This window comes from Eptesicus fuscus, chromosome 22 (assembly GCF_027574615.1).
Source record: "Eptesicus fuscus isolate TK198812 chromosome 22, DD_ASM_mEF_20220401, whole genome shotgun sequence".
Taxonomy (NCBI): Eukaryota; Metazoa; Chordata; class Mammalia; order Chiroptera; family Vespertilionidae; genus Eptesicus; species Eptesicus fuscus.
The window spans coordinates 26,340,385-26,361,552 of record NC_072494.1 but is presented as its reverse complement, the minus strand read 5'-3'; the positions used below and the strand labels follow the sequence as shown (position 1 = coordinate 26,361,552).

The following is a 21,168-nucleotide window of genomic DNA, read 5'->3' as shown; positions in this document are numbered from 1 at the left end:
GGAGGGGGAGGGTTCTACAGACAAAGATGGTGGGGTACATGAGGGGATAGTGAGAGCAAAGACATAGAGAGTATATAGTACAGGAAGTTCATGAGAATCTGTTATTTATGATGTAGGGTTTGAGGGCAGGGCAGGGTAGAAGGGAGACGAAGTGTTTAGAGGGTTTACAGATGTCCTTGAATGCCAACTCTGGTAGCAATGAACAGAAAAGTAGGTTGGCAGGAAAATAATCTAGGAGGGCATTGCAATGGTTCAGGAAACAGGTTATGGAGCCTGGAACTGAGCAGAAGTAGGAGTAGAAAGAAAGATAGTGATAGCAGCAGTAGAACCTATATAATTTGGCAACTGATTGGGCCCGAACCATGAAGGAGGAGGATGGGTTGAAGATGATTCTAATGCGTTAATATGAACCAGTGAACATCTAACATTTGTCTCTGCCCTTGGGCCAGACAAAAGGGAATTTCTACTAGGTAGCTGGAAATGTGTGTCTAGAGATCAGGACAGATATTGACGGAGAAATCAACCACAGGGAAATGGTTGAATTCATATGAGTGGAAGAAATCACCAAGAAATAGAGTATAAAGAGAGAGAGAAAAAAAAGACAGAAAGAAAACCTTAACATACATGGAAGAGAGGCAGTGAAGGAAGAGGAGTCATTGGTGTCACCTGAATGGTCAGTCTGAGAGGGAGGTGGATGATGCAAGGTGATAGAAATCAAGGAGGAAAAATTTCCAGACAGAGAGCTGAATGCTGCGGAGGGGATGAGTAAGCCATTTCCTGTGGTCTTAGAGATCATGTCCAAGCTCCTAAACGCTGCACCTACCCACTGAATTATTACACAAGAATAACAATGTGGTTTTTCAAAAAGGAACCCTAGCCTCACTTTACCAGTGGTTAACCTGGGACAACGTTATCAAAAATAAATGTCAAGTTCCAACCTCCTGCATTAAACGTTGTCTGCAACTCACACTTTATAGATAACTAGTATTAATCAAGTATGAGGCCTCAGGTGCTCTCCTTCACCCTCGTGGTATTTGGCAGTGGTTACATGCGAGGGGTTCCAGAGTCATAAGGGTGGTTGGACTCTTACCTAATCCTGCAGTGTGACAAGGGCTTGTTCCCTAACGAACTTCTCTAGCCTGAGTTTTCTCTTGCAAATTGGTTGGGAAGAGTGCATGAGAGAGTGCCAGTAAAACTCGCAGCATACTGCTTTCGAAGGCTCAATTCATTATTGCTGTTAGTATTTTGCAATCTCCCTGAGGACAGAGGATTACTCCAACCAACACTGTTCTCTAAAGAGTGTGGCACCGAGCTAGGGACCTGTGAGCCTCAGTCTGCCGGCCTTCTGGGAAACGTCATTCGCGGCAAGAGGGGTAAAGAGCTGGCCAGCTGGCGGGAGGAAAGGCTGGCTCCACCGAGGGAGGGCTGGCCACTGGGAGCCGGGGAAAGCGGGATCCGAGGAACCCGCTCGGGATCCTCGGAGGACTACAAGTCCCAGGGTGCCGCGCGCCCACCTGGAGTGGAAACTCCAGCAGGTGGAGTCGAGTTGCGGGACAGCCAGGGAGGAAGCAGTGCACGCTGGGACCGGTAGTCTTCAGGTCGCAAGTTCACTGGTCGGAGGCGGGCCCAAGAGCTAGATCCCGCCTTTTGTCCACGTCTCACTTCTCCGGGCCAATGCTGTCTCCTATCCTCGGAGCCCGTCCCTCTCCGATCCGGTCCCCATTGGTCCTGGGGCTCTACGTCTGGAGCCCTACCCGGAAGTAGCGCCGGGGGAGGTGGTTTCCTAGACTACGACACCGGAAAGCTGGGGGAGGCGCTCAGGCTGCCGAGGGCGGAGGCCGGTGGCAGCGGTGGCAGCGCTGGCGCTGGAGACCGGCCCGGTGGCTTCGCGAAACAGCTCGGCGACGGCGGCCGCTCGCTTGACTCCGCATCCCGCCCTCGGCACGGCTCGCAGCCCCCTCGCCACGCGCGTCCGGCAATGTGTCCCACGGCCCGGGCGTAGCCGCTGCGCGTGCGCGGAACCGCGGGGCCATGAGCGAAGCCGGAGGCGGCCGGGGCTGTGGGTCCCCGGCCCCCCAGCGAGCGCCCTGGAGCCTGGTGGCGACGGCGGCCGCGCTCTGCCTGGTGACGGCCACGTCCGTGTGGACGGCGGGGGCCGCGCCCATGACTAGGGAGGAGAAACAGAGGCTCGGGTAAGGGTGCTTGGCAGGTGGGTGGGTTTCCTCGTGGGGCTGACCCCGGGCCAGGTGCCTGTCATTGGCGACCCGGCGTTGCAGCGGCCTCTCTCCGGTCGCGGTGGGACGCCCGTGGCCTGGCGAGAAGCCTAGCGGGGTGGACAGGTTCCGGGAAGGTGGGGGCCGCCGCCCGCCTTGTGACCTCCGGGGACTGTCGGGGCGTCGCCGCCGTGGCCGTCGGGGACAGTGCAGGCGCTAGGAGGCCAGCGCGGGGGGTCAGCGCGGCTGCCGTGTCCGTGGCCCGGGAAGGAGGCTGCGGCCCGCGTGTCGCTGCGCGGGAGAGCCCCGCGGTGTTTTTTTTCCTGGAAGAGGTGAGGAGGTGTCTCGCACAAGTGCGCTCCCGCTGGGGAAATGTTGCTGATCTCAACAGTAGTTAAGGAAATAAGGTTTACACCTGTTACAGCCAAAGGGGGCGTTCGTTGGAGCTTGAACTTGACACGTCTTACCATTCCTGGCACCCCATTTTCATAATAGAACAATAGTCGATGGTGTTTTTTCAGAAGCCCCGATTAAGTATGCCTGTTCACTTTACTCAGTTTTATCAGTCTTGAAAGGGGCATAAAGTTATCAGGTATACTTAACAGCATTTAATTCAGAGTCAATATAACTAATACACTTTAGGTCCCACAAATGAGTAAGAAAAAAAAAAGCCAAGAACAATAGAAAATGGGCAAAGGGCTTGAAGAGTTCATTTCAATGCAAGGAGAGGTGCAAATGGTCAATAAACATGAAAAGGAACTCGGCCTCATAAATGTGAGAGATGCACCTTAAAGCAAGGAGGCAGCTGTTTTTTATCATTAGGTTAGTAAATACAAAACATATGGAGAGAGCATCGGCTAGCTGAGGTGTGAGAAATCGACCTTGATGGGAGTGACATTGCTCTACCTCCTGAAATTTAAGTCGTATGTGCCCCGATTCATTGATCCCACCTCCAGGAATCAATCCTACAGAAATAAAAGCTCTGTCGAGGTTGAGATAACTGTTCAAACGTGTGCACGTTGAAAGAACAGAATTGTTCCTTGGAGCATCCATACTATGGAATAATATTCAGACGTTAAGGAGGAGGTAGATCATTGGAAGGCTACCCAGGATGTATGTATTCTCAAGATTTTTTTTTTTTAAAGCAAGTTGTAGAATAATATGTATAGTACCATCCCATGTTGTGTGTGTGTGTGTTTGTGTTTAAAGAAAAGAAGTCTAAGCTCAGCAAAAGATGGAAAGCTTATTACCTTTTGGGGTTAGAAGGTGAGGTGAAACCATTAGGTTTTATTTTATATACTTCCTTATTGTTTCTGTTGTTGCAAGAGTCTTGTATTTTTATTTTTTAAATATATTTTTATTGATTTCAGAAAGGAAGGTAGAGGGAGAGAGAGAAACGTCAATGATGAGAGAGAACCATTGATCGGCTGCCTCATGCACGCCCCCTACAGGGGATTGAGCCCAGAACCTGGGCATGTGCCCTTGACTGGAATGGAACCCAGGACCCTACTGTCCGCAGGCAGATGCTCTATCCACTGACCCAAACTGGCTAGGGCAAGAGTTTTGTATTTTTAAATAAAATAGCAATGAAAGAGCTTGATGAAAAAGAAAGAGAGAAAATATTAGCTATGAAAAAAAAATCACCAGTAAATTAATAAGCACCTTACATTTTTTCTTTATGAATTGAATGTATCATCGATAACTGTTTTACTGAAAAATCCTACTCTGTCCCAGGCACTTAACATGCTATCTCTATTATCCTCCCTGTTTCTTAAAGAGGTGGGTGTGATGCCCATTTTGCAGATTTGAAAACTGAGACTCAAGGTTGATTTGTTCAAAGTCACTAAGATACTACTAGATAGTGGAGCCAGTATTCAAACCCAGGTCTGTATGACCTCAGAGCCCATGCTCTCTCCACTATCCTGCGCTTCCGTAAGACTTAGAAAAAGAAGCTTCAAGCATCTTATTTGACCACCACTCCCCTTTCTCCCTTTTTTATTAAAAACTTCTAATTGAAGAATAGACATTTTTTGACCAAAGTTAAATTTTAACTGGAAAAGTCCAACCAATTCACATCAAATTTTGAGATCATTTATGCAAGTGAAGTTACAGTAATTAGGCCTGTTGATTTAGATTTCCTTACTCTGGAGTAAGTGTAGAATAAGAGTCCAGAGCTATAAACCTCAAATACACAATTTCTTGACTGTTTTACCCTCTGGAAATTTTCAGGAAAATGAACTTTTGACTCATGAGGTTTATCTTGACTCATGAGATTGTTTTTAAGCTCAAATATGATTTATGATAAACAGAATGAATGCCCTACCTCTTATCCTCTCCTCCCAAACCAAACTGATGATAAAGACTGGAATTGTCCCGAATAGTAAGCAATTACTCAGTCACTTACAATGTATAGTTTTTGGAATTATTCACCTAGTCTTCCTGGAATAAGATGTTTTTTTGCTTTTGTGTTTTAAATGTTGCAGCAGTTGTTAATATCACATTTTCATTAAAAAGAAGTATAAAACAATCTCTGCAGCGTGTTGGCAGGCAATGTGAATTAACTAGAAAAAGCTGACTTGTAGAAATTATTTTGAAATGAAGAGACATAATTTTTAAACTGTGAATTTGATTTCCAACACATTTTAATCCAATTTGTTGAATAGATATAAAACTTTATAGAAACATTTTTTTGTTTAATATAGTAATTATCCTACCATTCTGTATTTAAATATGACTTTGTTGGGACTTCTATGTTAAAGTGAGAGAGAGAGAGAGAGAGAGAGAGAGAGAGAGAGAGACAGTCAGTCAGTTAATGGGACATCAAATAAACTCCACTTTAAAGTATGTGTTGTGAAATTTGCTGATCATGTGCTGTGTAAGTGTAAGGATTGGAAAAGAATGTGTCCTTGTATGCATTCATAATTTATTCATATTCTTGAAAATTGAATGCTTGCAAAGTTGGATTAAAAATAAGTTAAAGCTTGTGTTATCTATAATACACATGGGTAGGCACTAACATTGACACAGGAATTTCTACTTCTTGGCAATAATCTTGTATTAATTTTATTTCAGGGGAAGGAAAAAGAATTCTCATATTCCATTTATTGATATCATTGCTTGAAAGGGAAATTTTAACTTCTTATTTATTTGATTTATTAGCTAATTTGAGAGGTCTTTATCACCTGCATATAATGAATGTCTAGAAGGATTCTGAGATAACTTGATCCATATCTTATGATACATATAAGCACTAAGATTTAATGTTTTAGCGAAGTGATAAGATCTTGTTTTTAGTGGTCAGGTGTTTTTAAATGATTAATTTAAAAAGTTGTCAGGACTTACTTTATTCAGTTCACTAGTTTGAATGTACTTGATTTTGCTGGTCATTATAGCCAGGATCTGGAAATTAGTCAGTTTCTGTCTGCTAGCTTTATTATTACCATTATTTCATCCATCCATAATTACAATTTTTAAACTGGCAAGTGCAATATAGCAAGAGGCAAAATAAAATGACCCCAGCCATTTTTTGAAAATTAGAAACTTAGAAATAATATTAAGTTAATAAAAGATTACTAAACTATTTTCCCTTGCTAATTATTGAGATTTTAGCCATAACATTAACTTTCATAGTTTTTCCTGTAGCTCTCAATCACCCAAACTTGAGAGCATTTAATTGACGGACTGATTCCTTGGTCCCAACCTTGCAGATTTTAATTTAGTAAATCTGGTGTGGGGATCAGAAATCTCCATTTCACAGTCAATTTGGGGATTTTGAGAAACAGTCCAAACACACAAATCTCTTTTTGAGGATTAGTTTTCTCATTTTATAGGTAAATATTGTTTATTTGACTTTTGACAGGTGTTTTTTTTTTTTAAGGAGCTAAGAGTACACCATAAAATCATCAAATCTATCTTCATGAAAACGTGACAAACATATTAATAAATATATATTAAGCTATGCATTAGTGATTTTATTCAGTTTAAGGGGCGAGGTAGAGGCTTGAAAGAGTATTGTTATTTCATATCAATATATACACCGTGCCTCTCTTTTAGTAGACTATAATAGTATAAGTAATAGTATTTCTTTTTGGGGTTCTCCAACAATATTCCCCTTTTAAGACAGATGTTAAATAATTTTGTTAAGAGGTAATTTTTTCAGCATCACATTTCCTTCTCTGCATGGCATGTATCATTCATCAGTTTTCTTTGGAAAAATGATAAGATGAATTTTACATGAGTTGTTAGGAAGGAATACTAAAACTTTGGCCCAGCTCTGTGTGGTTCATGAGAGCTTGTCGACTAACACTGGTGTATTTCCTGACTCTGCTTATGTCCTCTTCCAAGTAAATGATTTGTGTTTGTTTTTTATTGGTATATGTTTATGAAGGAACATTTACTCTTTGGAAAACAATAAATAAAATATACTTTTTTTTCTTTTTATGCTCTTTTAAAATTAGGAATCAAGTACTGGAAATGTTTGATCATGCTTATGGCAACTATATGGTAAGTAGAAAGCTTATTTTTATATACCATTCATGTGAACAAATTATTTTGTGAGCATAGTTATGGGAACTTTGAAACCTGAATTAGTAGCACATTAAAAAAAAAGTTTTTAAAAATCAGTGCAAATGTAAGCTAACAGAGTATTCCTGATAGTGGTTCTTAGAGAACCAACTTATTGAATAGGTAAGAATAAGTTGAATTACATTATGAAACTGTATTTAAACTGTTTTCTTTGATGCTATCAACGATGTTTATTGAGTGCTTTGTATAGCCATGTATTGTGGACATAAACATGAATAAGACGTTATTTCTGGCCTTAAAGGAAATTACTTTTTAAAATAAATAAGTAACCTATTTTCAGTAATACTTGTAGTCTCTGTCCAAATTATGTCCTCATGGTGGGCTTCGATTTGAATATGTTTTGCTTTCTTATACACTGACCCATAATGTTTTAAAATGTCTTGGTGCTCACTTGAGATGAAATAGCAGTTTCAGTTTTTCAAGATCAAAAGGTTCTAGAGATCTTTTGCACAACAGAGCAAATTTTAGAGCTCAAAAGAAAATTGTATGTGTAATTTTATAGAGTTCAATCAAGTTATTCTGAGAATTACTGCTTTGACCTTGTTTTTACACTTTAAACAGCACATCTTCTTCTATGATAAGGCCTATAAAAATGTAGTTGGGAAAAGTTTGATAGAGAACTAACTTTAGTTCATTCTGCTTTTAAATATTTTTCGTAGGATTCTATGAATCCATTTTTCATTATATATTACTCAGATATCTTCATATAGTAATATTATAACATCTAAGTACATATACTTTTTCATTTTTGTATTTTGAAACATTTTCACTTTTGTATTTTTAAATATGTATTATATTTGATGATCCTTGCTCCCTTTTATATTGAATATTTTTAAGAGTACATATTGAGTTCTTAATGTTTTTAGAATATGATGTTGATGAAGTTATGTATACTCATTAAATTCATTTCTTAAGATCTTAGTCATTATTTATTCAAAAAAAACACAATGGTGTTCCTGTTAGAGTGGCACACATAGGGCAGCTTGATTGCTCTACATGCAGAATTGACATCAAGAGATTTTGGAAGCATAATATTTTGGTAACTGGGCAGCTGGTGACTGTTGGTCCTGGAAATCTGTGTGGGGGGAGGGGAGAAGGGATCATTTATCTCTGATTAATTCCGTTTGGTCAAAGCATAATTTAACAAATCTAGGCTGGTCAAGTGGATCCATGCTACACTCTCAAACCTTAGCCATCTCATAAATGCATACTTTTGGACCCCAAGTTAAGTAAAATGGCATGTAGCTGCATCCATTCAATATGTCTCACTATGAAGAGTATCCTCTCTTTATAAAGCACAGTATCTTTAATATCTTGTCACTTATTATGTAAATGGCAGAAAGTTTTAGCAGCATACTTTCCTTATTATAGAATGCACTTAATAAGTGGGTTTGTGACAGAGCAGGTATTGAGGGCAGCTATTGGACCCTAACTGGGTTTCTATTACAATTACCCACCTACAAGATATAAAGGAGAGGAATTTCAGCTCCAAAGACTGGGAACTACTGCAATTAACATTCCCCTCCATTTTTCTGGTAGAGGCCCACCCATCTGCAGTCTGTGCAATGCTTATTTTTAAACTAGGAGCCCAGCACGTGATTTGAAATTGCGCAGCACCACCCACCCTCGAGTCGCCGTCCGGCCCTGCCTCGCTCCCCGGGCCCCACAGCAGCCTTGGCCCTGCCGACCCCGACCCCGTCCTGCCTCCCTCTCCGGCCCTTGAAGCAGCCACGGCCGCTGCTATCAAGCCCTCCCCCAGCACAGGCTCCTGGAGGCCCCTGCTGCCCCGCCCCCGACACTGCGTGTGCAACCTCCTCCTGTCCGGTTGACCAGTTACAGCATCCCGGTTAATTAGCATGTTTCTCTATCAGATAGATAGATAGATAGATAGATAGATAGATAGATAGATGATAGGTAGATAGATAGATAGATAGATGTTCAACTGTTTACTGCATGAGTGAATCTTACAGTGTACCTGTGTTATACTCACTCAATTTATGTGAGTTTTGTAAACCAGGATTTAGTCTAGAATTTACACTTCCCCTTTTCAGGTTCTCAACGAACATGAAAGAGTCCTAAAATATTAAACAGAGAGCAGGAGCTCTGTGTTTGCTATGAAATCAGTTGAAGTTTTTTCTAGTTCTTACACTCAGAAGCACTGTCAGCTTGCTGTAGAGGAAACAGGAAGGGGCTTTGGAGTGAGGTGGGTTTGAGTTCACATCCCCTCTCAGCTATTTAATAGCTTGGACCTACACAGATCATTTTAACCCTTCTTTTTTATTTTTTTATTATTTTTTTTTATTTTTTCAAATTTTTTTATTAAGGTATTATATGTGTACATATCTTACCATTGCCACCCCCCACCCCACTCCCATATATGCCCTCACCCCCCAGAGTTTTGCATCCGTTGGTTATGCTTATATGCATGCATACAAGTCCTTTGATTGATCTCTTATCTCCCCCACCTCTCCCTAACTTTCCCCCTGTAATTTGACAGTCTGTTTGATGCTTTACTGTCTCTGTATCTGTCTTTTTTTTCAAGTTTATAATGTTCTTTATTATCATAAATGAGTGAGATCATGTGGTATTTTTCTTTCATTGACTGGCTTATTTCACTTAACATTCATTTTAACCCTTCTGAGCAGTGTCTTCCTATGTGGAATGGGGAGAATTGCAAAGGGTATAAGATTATAGACTATAAAATTTTTGAAAACAGGGACCATTTTAAATAAATTCATCTTTTATATGTTCTGTGTCTAGCATGATGCCTGGTATGTAAATGCTTATTACTTTTTTTTTTTTTTTAAAAAGAACTGAGTTGAATTCTTGTGAAGATGCAATGAAAAGTGCTTAATTTTTACAGTTGGTTATTGTGATATATCTTTGCCTTTTAAATTCAAATATACATTTAATAAACTTCATTAAAATACACGTTTATGGTGAATTTGGGGGTATTTAAGTCTTTATATTTAATTTACTTTATAGTAGTCAGTTGCCTACTGTGCCAAAATATAAAATTGGCCGGCACGTGGTGGGCTTTTAATAAATGTTGAAAGCTTTGCATTTTCCACTCATTCTTTTTAATATTACTCTCCAGTGTAGTCTATAATTAGAGCAGTTCCTTTTTACTTTCTTGATTCCCAGGTAAACAGTGGTATTTTCCAAAGGCAGGTAATAGAATATGGTAAGAGAGAGAACTCTGGAAATGGAGCAGGACACCCTGACGTGGCTCTGCCACCTACCAGCTGGGCTCTGATCTTCCTGAGGCTGTTTCCTCATCTCTCTGAAATGGTTTGCTTGCCTCACAATGTTGTAAGGATTAAACAACTTAATACAAGTGCTTAGAACTAGTGTCCGGCAAACAGGAAGCACTGTATAAGTTTACTGCTGCTACCAACACTACTACTGTCATTACTCATTCTCTGCCTGAGATTGGACTTATCCTCCGAAAATTCCTCTAGGCTCTAACTCATAACTTGTTCCCTGGATTTACATAGAACTTTCTTGGAACATATACATTATTTCCTATTTAGGCATGTACCTTTTGAGGGCATTTTTTTCCTTTCCTTTTCTGTTAATACTTTTTTTCTGTAACCGTGCTCTGCCAGCTTTAGATAGATTACTACATCTCTGCTATCCCTTGGTGTTACATCCAGGAATTTTCTGATTTTATCAGTTATGGGCATAAATATTAATATTATACCAGCTATGTTTGACAAATCTATAGCCCCAGTCGAACTGTAGTTTATCCACAGTGAATTGCACAGCTGGCTTTCTCTTTTCCCTAAATAACATGAAATTTGATTGTTTTGGCAGTTCTTGTGTACCCTTATTTAACCCCAGACTACAGCGACTTTAGGGCTTCTGTTTGCATGTTTTCAGTATTTGTGCTGAGGTCAGTTTGCAGATTAATTTAGATGACAAAATGACATGTATTTAGGCCACCAAATGCAGAACCGTTTTGGACCTGTGCTCTGATCTGATCCTTGTCTTCCAGTATTTTTCCTGTCTACCGTAGACAACTCAATTAAACTGTTATAAGCAAAAACTGTACTTTGGTGGAGCTCTAAACATTGCAAATAGACTCTAAAAGAGTTGGTAAGCACATTTTAATTGGTAGAATCATATCTAATAACTACTTCTACGCTTGATTTTGTGAGAGCACAGTTCAAAGAAACATCATCTTTTTAAAAATATATATATTTCTTTATTGATTTCAGAGAGGAAGAGAGAGAGAGAGATAGAAACATCAATGATGAGAGAGAATCATTGATTGGCTGCCTCCTGCACACCCCCTACTGGGGATTGAGCCCGCAACCCAGGCATGTGCCCTTGGTCAGAATCGAACCTGGGACCCTTCAGTCCGCAGGCCGGCGTTCTATCCACTGGGCCAAACTGGCTAGGGCGAAACATCATCTATTTTATTGTTCAAACCAAAAGGAACTGTTTTAGAATGTAACTTCTTTATGGGTTTATGTGAGTTTTCTTAGAATTATTTTCCCCCTAATTTTTAAAAAATGTTTTATTTTCATTAAATATGTTTTTATTGATTTTAGAGAGAAGAAGGGAGAAGGGTGGGGGAAGAGAAAAAGAAACATTGATGTGAAAAACATTGGCTGCCTCTTGCTCACCCCCTACCAGGGATTGAGGATCAGACCTTGATTGGGAATTGAACCTCCGATCTTTTGGTGCAGGGGACAACACTCAACCAAATGAGTCACATTGGCCAGGGCTCCCTAATTTAAAAAAAAAAAATTTTTTTATTGTGGTAAAGTAAACATAACGAAATTTACCATTTTTAAGTGTACAGTGTGGCATTAAGTACATTTGCATTATGCAACCATCACTATCGCCAGAATTTTTTTATATTCCCTATTTGAAAATCTGCCTAATGTTTCTTTTTGATAGTTTGCTCATCAAAATGAGTAATTCTGTAAATAAGATAGTCTAGAAGTGGTACTAACGATTTGGAGGAGGCAAGATAAAAATTATCACATATACAGGGGTGGGCAAAAATAGGTTAGTACATAATACAATAATTCATAAATAAATAATAATATAGGAGTAAACTTTCACATACATCTCTAAACCTATGTTTGCCCACCCCTGTATGTTTTGCAGATATTTTCTCCCAGTTTGTACTTTTTTTTTTGCCTTTTTTAATTTTATTTTTTCTTCTTTTTTAAATCTTTATTGTTGAGAGTATTACAGATGTTGCTCTTTTTTCTCCCCATTGCCCCCTTCCACCTGGTTCTTGCCCCAGGCCTTCACCACTCTTATTGTCTGTGTCCATAGTTAATACATATATGCATACAAGTTCTTTGGTTAATCTCTTTCTGCCCCTTCTACCCTCTTTCCTCTGAGATTTGTCAGTCTGTTCCATGTTTTCATGCCTCTGGTTCTATTTTATTCACCAGTTTATTTTGTTCATTAGATTTCTTGCTCATTTATTTTGATTGTTAGATTTAATTGTTGATAGATATGTATTGCCATTTTATTGTTCATATTTTTAATCTTTTTTTTTTCTTCTTCTTCCTCTTCTTAAAGAACACCCTTCAACATTTCATGTAATACTAGTTTGGAGGTGATGAACTCCTTTGACTTTCTTGTCTGTGAAGCTCTTTATCTGAGCTTCAGTTCTAAATGATAGCTTTGCTGGGTAGAGTAATCTTGGTTGTAGGTCCTTGCTATTCATCACTTTGAATATTTCTTGCCACTCCCTTCTGGCCTGCAAAGTTTCTGGTGAGAATTCAGTATAGGTGCTCCCTTATAGCTAACTGCTTTTCTCTTGCTGCTTTGTCTTTAACCCTTGTCATTTTAATTTTGATGTGTCTTGGTGTGGGCCTCTTTGAGTTCCTCTTGTTTGAGACACCCTGTGCTTCCTGGACTTGTAAGGTTATTTCTTTCACCAGGTAAGGGAACTTTTCTATCATTATTTCTTCAACTAGATTTTCAGTATCTTGCTCTCTCTCTCCTTCTGGCACCCCCATTATGTAAATTTTATTGTGCTTAAAGTTTTCCCAGATGCTCCCTACATTATCTTCATATTTTTGGATTTTTTTCCTTTTTGTTCTTTTAATTGGGTGTTTTTTGCTTCCTCATATTTCAGATCATTGATTTGATTCTCCGAATCCTCTACTGTTAAATCCCTGTAAATTATTCTTTTTTTTAAATTTGTTGTTGTTTTTTACTTAGGAGTAGGATAGTCTTTTTTAAAAATATATTTTTATTGATTTCAGAGAGGAAGGGAGAGGGAGAGAAAGATAGAAACATCAATGATTAGAGAGAATCATTGACAGCTGCCTCCTGCACGTTGCCTACTGAGGATAAAGCCCGAAACCCAGGCATATGCCCTTGACTGGAATTGAACCCACAATCCTTCAGTCCGCAGGCCAACACTCTATCCATTCTATCCAAGCCGGGTAGGGTCCCTGTAAATTATTCTTTATTTCAGTTAGTGTATAATTAATTTCCTTTTTCATGTCTTTGACATTCTCACTAAGACCCTTGAAAAATCTCACTTAAGTCCCTAGAAGCTTTCATAAAGATCCTCGAGTTAAAAACTGTGCTTTTGAACTCTGTATCTAGTAGTTTGCTTGTTTCCATTTCTTTCATTTGTGATATGTTTGTCTCCCCATTTTGGCTGCTTCCCTGTGATTGTTTCTGTTAAGTAGAGCTGCTATATCTCCTTGAGTTGGTAGAATGGCCTTGTGTAGTAGGTGTCCTATAGAGCCCAGAGACTCAGCCTCCCTATTCACCTGAGCTGGGCACTCTAGGTGCATCCCTGTGTGGGCTGTGTGCACAGTCTTCTTGTAGTTGAGCCTTGATTGCTGTTGGGGTCAGTGCGAGGAATTGACTTCCAGGCCAATAGGCTGTGAAGACCAGCTGTGACTACAGTGGGAGAGCTGCTGTGCAGGAGACACCCCTATGGTGCAGGACTTGCTTCAGTGGGGCTTTGGTGCTCACTGAGTCTGCCCCTTGAATGTGTCACAGTGGATGTGTAGAGTTGTAATCTGGCATGGTCTGAAGCTGTCCACCAGGTGCACTGGCTTTATGGCCTACAGGGAGGTGCAAAGTCAGCCACTGCCTGGGACCACCTGGCAGGAGCTACGGAGACATCTGTAGATGCCTGCTGTTTGTATTGGTTTGGAAGTGCCCAGGCAAGGCACAGCTGTGAAGCAAGGCAGGCTGGTGCTAATGCTGCATCTTGGGCCTTTTATTGGTAGGTTTGGGGCATGCTGACACCAGCTACAGCTTGTTTGAGAGATTTTAGCAAAGTCTGAAGCCTGAGCCAGAACAGGCCCTTCATATGGAAAAGCTGCTGCAAATAACTTGGGTGGGACTATAAATTGGATGGGGCGGGGCCTCTGGGAATATAAGGGCAGAGCGAACTGTGTGGGCCATGCTGATGGAAACTCAGATATGGCTCCCAGTCAGCCCTGCGACAGGGGAGGTCCCAGCACAGGAACAATGATCCCTGGGAGCACCCCGCTGTGGGAGAACGCTGCCCCCGAGTTCCTGCCCCGATGCCAGACAATTCAGTTCCTCCCTGTATGTGTCTGGGTCCTGCAAAACCCACCTGGTGCTGGAGCTCAGAGGGGTTGAGTCTGAGTAAGTTCGCTTGCTGACCCTTTAAAAGGGACACCTGAGTCTCCAGTAGCCTCTGAGACACTCAGCCACACTCCCCACTGGTTTTTACCACCCACAGTTACAGGGACTTCTCTTCCCAGCTCTGGAACCCTGGGCTGGGGTCTGGTGTGGGGCTGGGACCCCTTGCTCCTCACGGGTGGCCTCTGCAGGGAGGATCTCCATCCTGATTAAATAAACGGCACACGTGGGTGTCAGACCAGCCTGTTCTGTGCCTCAGTTCCTCCTACGAGTCTCAGTGTGCTTTTTTCTTTACTTCTCTAGTTGTAGGACTTCCATTCAGCCAGCTTTCAGGCAGTTCTGAATGATGGTTGTTCTGTATTTTAGTTGTAATTTTGATGTGGTTGTGGGAGGCAGTGAGTACTGTGTTTACCTGTGCCACCATCTTCTAGCTTTTTCTAATTTTCTTAACAATGTCTTTTGAAGTGCAAATGTTTTAAATTGTAACCAAGTCCAATTTACCCTTTTTTCTTCTATGGTTCATGTCTTTTATATCCTACCTAAATAATATTTGCCTAGCCCAGTGATGGGCAACCTTTTGAGCTTGGTGTGTCAAACTTCGCCAAAAAACAGCATAACTCGGGTAGTGTGTCACTTTGAGGAAAAAACTAACTCCAAGACTCTAGTTGCAAATGTTTCATCCTCAGGAGCAGCAAATGTTTCGTCCTCGGCATGCGGCCGCGTGTCATCAGAAATGGCTACACGTGTCAGTGCTGACACGCGTGTCATAGGTTCGCCATCACTGGCCTAGCCCATGGTCACAAAGATTTTCTTGTTTTCTTCTAGGTGTTTATAACTTTAGCTTGTTTCTTTAGATCTATTACTCATTTTAAGTTAATGTTTCTATATGGTGTAAGGTAAAGGGTGATTTGTATGTATAGTTTTTCCATGTGGATATCTAATTGTTCCAGCATAGTTTGTTGAATAGAATACCCTTTCTCTACTGAATTACTTTGGCACCTGTGTAAAATCAGTTAACCTTAAATGCATGGGTCTCTTGCCAGATCCTGTATTTTTTCCCCCATTGATCTAAATATTTATTTGCACACCAATTTCACAAATGTCTTGAGTGTGATATTAAGTCTTTTAGCTTTGTTCTTTTTCAAATTTGTTTTAAATATTTTAGGTTCTTTGAATTTCCATGTTAATTTTAGAATCATATTATCAGTTAAAAAAAAAAAAAGCCCGTTGAGCCATTGACTAAGATTATGTTGACTCTAGATCAATTTGGGGGAAGTGACTTAACAGTTTTCATGTCTTCCAATCCAATATGGTGTCTCTGTCCACTTATTTAACGTCAGTGATGTATTATAGTGTTCATAACATTGGTCTTGCACAACTTTTGCTATATTCATAAATCATATTTTTGATGCTGTTGTAAATTGTAGTTTTTCAAGTTTTAATTTCCAATTGTCCATCGATACTATATAGAAATATAAAAACCTTTTTGTCTGTTAACCTTATATCCTGCAACCTTGTTAAACCTCATGTATTATTTCTAGTAGCCTTTTGAGGTCGATTGCTTAGCATTTTCCACATGGTCAGTCATGTCATTTACAAACAAAGAGATTTTTCCTTCTTTTCACTCTTTGTACCTTTTATTTCTTCTTATTGCAGTGGCTAGAACTTTTAACATTACGTTGAAAAGGCATTATGAGATCCTTGCCTTGCTCCTAATCTTAGGGAAAAAACAGTTTTCTTTACTGTTAAGTGTGATGTTAGCTGTTGGGTTTTCATAGATGCCTTACATTAAATTAAGTTCCTTTCTAGTTTGCTGAAAATTTGCATCATTACAGGGTACTGAATTTTCTCAAGTGCTTTTTCTACATCTATTGAGATAATCTTTTGAAAAAAATCTGTTAGTAGTAGGACTTATTGTAACAATATTATATAGTCATTTATTTCATATAACATTTCATGAGGTCGATTAATTTTATCATTGATCAAATTCAAATAAATGCAATCCTAAATGCTTGAAAAATGATTTGCTAAGTGAATATAAATAGTGAACAGAAGGAATAGGAAAATTTAACTTAGCATGAAGAGAGAACTGATAAATTATGCAAATTCAATAATTAATTAACATATTCTATCAGTATGGTATAGATGGTTTAATAAATATCATTAGTTTTTATTTTAGGAAGGAATATCTTCCTCAAGGAGGGAGGTCATTATTCTAAAATATTTAGAAATGAATAAAACATTTAAAAATGTACATAATTTTATTGGAAATTAAATAGATTGGATATTTTTAATAACTCACTTTTATAAATAACACTTTTATTTTATTATTGTTTTTAGTAGAATAAAGTCTCTTTCTTTTGCCTAGTTCTTGGGATTGGTTTTATGAAAAGTTAGTTTTTGATGTTGCTTTGACTTGAGTGTTTTTAGACAGAGTTTTATCACTTCAGAGCTCTAGTAAGTTTAGAATCTCATGTGGAGAATCTAATATGTTTTGTTTTATTTTGTTTTCCCTCTTTAGTTAGGCACACGTAGTGTTTAATTCATACTGAACTGTTTTATCCCCTAAGCTTTGTTTCTCAGAGATCATTATTAATTTTGGTCATGGATCTGAGTCATAGCAATGTGAATTACGTATCCTTAGTTCTGGTAATACATTGTGAAGAGCAAGTATTACTGTACTGCAAGTAGCCAGGATGTTTGTGTGCCACGTATCCCTTATTCTGGATTTATGCAAACCAACTGTAGCTCGCTTTGTGGTTAACCTGAAGAGAAGGCTGTGGTTTTGTTTTTATCCTTAATCTTGAAACAGGAGGACATGAAGTATTTTTACACCTGGTTCAAAACTCCCTTATTTGATTATTCTGGTTTGCAATTGCTATTAATATTTTTCTTATCTGGCTAAGCTTAGGGTTTGAGTTTCATATTTAATTTCAGACATCAGTGTTTGTCTCTGTGTATGTGTGTGCGCGCGTGTGTGTGTGTTGCAAAACCCTAAAAATAGCAGTATGAGGCTTTCTAAGTAACTCTTGATCTTAAAGGAACTTTTAAAAATCAAATTAATATTTGAATGATACCTTTTGAAATACATCAGCAAATTTAAAAAATATACTTTGAGTTACTTCTGTTTTTATATGTGTTAATATGAAACTGTAAAGCAATAAAAATAGTGTGCCTTCTGTGAAATTACATTTCTATTGGAATTAACACTGAAAAAGTAGTTAGGAACTTGTCATGTAAAAGACACATTAAAATAATTAGGAATTTATATTAAAAATTACATATAATATTAAAATTACAAAATATTCAATTCAGAATTTAGTAGCTGCACCTGAAGTGTAATTATATCAAAACATTTGTTGTATTTTTAAAATACCTAAAGGGCTGCAGTCTTCAATGCTTTTTGTATTCTCTAGCCTACTTTAATTATTTGGGCCAGGGTGGGAGGGTCTTTCCCTTTCTGTTGACCATGTGTTTAGTGTTCCTGCCCTCTATTTTATTTTTCTGCTGCTAATGTGCTGTGAGTTTGGAATTACGTAATTGAGTTTAGGATAGAGTTGGACTTGGAATATTGTTGCTGAACTTCAAAAATTAAGAATTGTATGGGCATACAAGTATAGGAGGAATAAGAAAGAGTATAAATTGATGTCTTCAGTTTGATAGTAGCTATCAAAAATTAAATATTTATACCTTTGGCCCATTGGGTCTGCTTCTAGGGATTTAATCCATAGCAATACAAACGTGTGCAAAAGATAAGGATTGATGCACCGATGGGATCCCTTGATCTAGCCTACAGGGATTGGGCCGAAACCAGCTCTCCAACATTCCTCTAGGGGTCCCAGATTGCGAGAGGGCATAGGCCAGGCCGAGGGACCCCACTGGTGCACGATCAGGGCCGGGGAGAGGGACCACGGGAGGGCTCCAGGGCGTGTCTGACCCATTTTACCCAGTTCTGATTGATTGGACCCCAGCAGCAAGTTAACCTACCAGTCAGAGAGTCTGCCCCCTGGTGGTCAGTGTGCACCATAGTGCTGGTCGAACGAACAGTTGGACACTTAGCATATTGGGCTTTTATTATTTAGGATTGTTGATTTAGTGAATAATCGAGTTCAACCTACTGTATTTTCCAGCGTATAAGACAACTTTTTAACCAAGGAAAATCTTCTCAAAAGCCGGGGTTTTATACGCCGGAAAATACAGTATCCTCCGCAAGCCGCTGTCCCAGTGCTGGAGCTGAGAGTGAGTACCATATTTTCCGGCGTATAAAACCCCAGCTTTTGAGATTTTCCTGGGTTAAAAAGTCATCTTATACGCCGGAAAATATGGTATATGTTTATCAATAGAAGAATAAGTAAATTTCAGCATGTCTGTACTCTGGAATACTGTGAGGAGAGGGTACTATGAAGTGCGGAGGCTCTGGAGTCAGGTTGTCAGGTTTGAATTCTGAATCTATCATTTGCCAAATGCATGACATAGGGCCTCAGTTTTCTCATAGAATGGAGGTAATTGAATCTATTTGTGTGACAATTAAACCAAATTGTATAGATCAGTGCTTAAAATATAAATGCTTCATAACATTAGTCTATGTTAAAGTATGACTTTGCAGTTATTAAAAAGAATAAAAGACATTTATAAAATTCTAGCATGGAAAATCCCCACCATAATTTAAGTAAACTTATTCTAGAGCAATGTGTTCATATGACATAAGCACCTATTTGCAAATAAAAATTTTTAATGATATATGTTCATATATTTTAATATATGTAGATAAATCTGGAAGGATAAACTTCCATCTTAACAGTAGTTACCTCTTTTGAGTGAAATTGGGTGGAGGGGAAGCAGATTATCATGTTTTTAAAGAAATGTTTTATTTTTTAAAGCATGTATTACATTTATAACTACATTTTAAATAAAGATTCCATAGACTGTAAGAATGGTAGCATTTTTTTGACTAGCCTTTATTTTACTTAAAAAACAAAACAAAACTGAAAAGGTTTTGTTCTCTAAATGATGTGTCTCACTAGTGACTCATTCAGATTTTCCTTGTAGGATCATGCTTACCCAGCTGATGAACTCATGCCTTTAACCTGCAGAGGTCGAATTAGAGGCGAGGAGCCAAGTCGGGGTGATGTTGACGATGCCTTGGGAAAGTGAGTATTAACACAGGGATGGCAGGCATCTCAATGTTCCTAAGTCTGAGACTTCTTAAAGTCAGTGTACAGTTGTGTTTCTGGGGGTTGCTTGAATTTCAGTGACTGCTTTAAGTGTTACATTAAGTTTCTTTATTTCCTCTGTTGTCTTTTGTAAAAAATTAATTAATTTGCCTCTTAGATCAGTGAAAAGTCGAGTTTTTTAAGAAGGATGTCACTTTTAACGTGTATAAAGTCATTGACATAATGTGTTGATGCTTTAATATTTGTATTTGCATTAGAAAGAGCTAGTGAATATTTCTATTCATTTTGAAGGATGTGGAGCTGAAAAGGAATATAATGTTAAGGCTTTTACAGTTCTTCCAGTGCCTTATAGGTTAAATTGTACTACAGATGCATGCGGTTAATAGAAACCACTCGTTAATAGAAACCACCAGTCAGTAGGATATAGATCCATCTGCTTATACATCCATGGCTAAAATAATCAGAATTCTAATGTTTTGTATCTCATACTTGTTTCTTAGATTTTCCCTGACACTGATTGATTCTTTGGACACTCTTGTGGTAGGTTTGATTCTTTCTTGAATTTACTTACGTTATAAATTTCATAATATGCACACAGTAAGTCTGAAATAGAAGCCTTTAGAATTCCATATATATTGATCTTTGCTTCTAAATAAATCTTTTACACTATTGAGTTACTAATATCACATGAATGTCAGATAAAATTCTGTAAATTCATGGAGATACTCAGCTAATTTATAGGTATGTCAGCTTATATGATGGCACCTTCCTTAGAAAGGTTGTTGCTGCAGAATTTACATGGATTTTGAGAATGAGAAGGGAAAGTAGTCAATTTAAAATCAGGTTTTATATTATATTTTACTCAGTCCTTACCCTGAATTTTACTTTTACTTGAATTTCAATCAGGTATTCTTATGGAATATTTTATGTCTAAGTTAGAATTTTTAGTGAGAGTATCAAATCAAGTAAAAAAGCATTACAAAATATTATCAAATGAAAAGATTAAACAGTCAAGCAAACGAAAACTACTTTAAAATTTATTTATTGATTTGAGAAAGAGAAACATTGATTTGTTGTTCCACTTATTTGTGCATTCACTGGTTGATTCTTGTATGTGCTCTGAATAAGAATTGAACCTGCAACCTTGGCATATGAGGATGATGTTCTAACCAACTGAGCTACCTAGCCAGGATCAGAAAACTACTTTTAATGGATCTAGGATCTAAATAACATCTAATTGTGCCATCTTAATTTAGATTGAAAAATCAATGCAGCCTGTGTAGGGACAATGACCCCTTCATGGAGCTCACTGTAAGAATCCACGGAGTTCTTAGCTTAATCAGTATTCTAGACCCTCGTGGTGGTGGCAATAATCCTATCCAATAAAAGAGTAATATGCAAATTGACCACCACTCCAAGACACAAGATGACCACCCCCATGTGGACACAAGATGGCCACCACAAGATGGCCTGGAGGGAAGGGCAGTTGTGGGCAGTTGCGGATGACCAGGCCGGCAGAGGAGAGCAGTTGGGGGAGACCAGGCCAGCAAGGGAGGGCAGTTGGGGGGAACCCAGGCCAGCAGGGAAGG

General features: G+C 39.0%; 1 protein-coding gene and 1 non-coding gene across 2 annotated transcripts in view; both read left to right on the top strand.

Moving 5' to 3' along the window:
• The first annotated feature begins 1,606 nt into the window (after window positions 1–1,606).
• EDEM3 (ER degradation enhancing alpha-mannosidase like protein 3) overlaps window positions 1,607–21,168 on the top strand; it is a 65,807-nt gene continuing 46,245 nt past the window's right edge. The window contains exons 1-4 of the mRNA XM_054711555.1: window positions 1,607–2,192; window positions 6,671–6,716; window positions 19,455–19,555; window positions 20,080–20,119. Of these exons, the coding sequence (XP_054567530.1) occupies window positions 2,032–2,192; window positions 6,671–6,716; window positions 19,455–19,555; window positions 20,080–20,119 (348 nt within the window). The 5' untranslated portion in view covers window positions 1,607–2,031. The remainder of the gene's footprint in view (window positions 2,193–6,670; window positions 6,717–19,454; window positions 19,556–20,079; window positions 20,120–21,168) is intronic.
• On the top strand, window positions 7,743–7,875 carry LOC114233164 (U11 spliceosomal RNA). Its single transcript, XR_003619305.2, has one exon. It is a non-coding gene; the product is annotated as a U11 spliceosomal RNA (small nuclear RNA).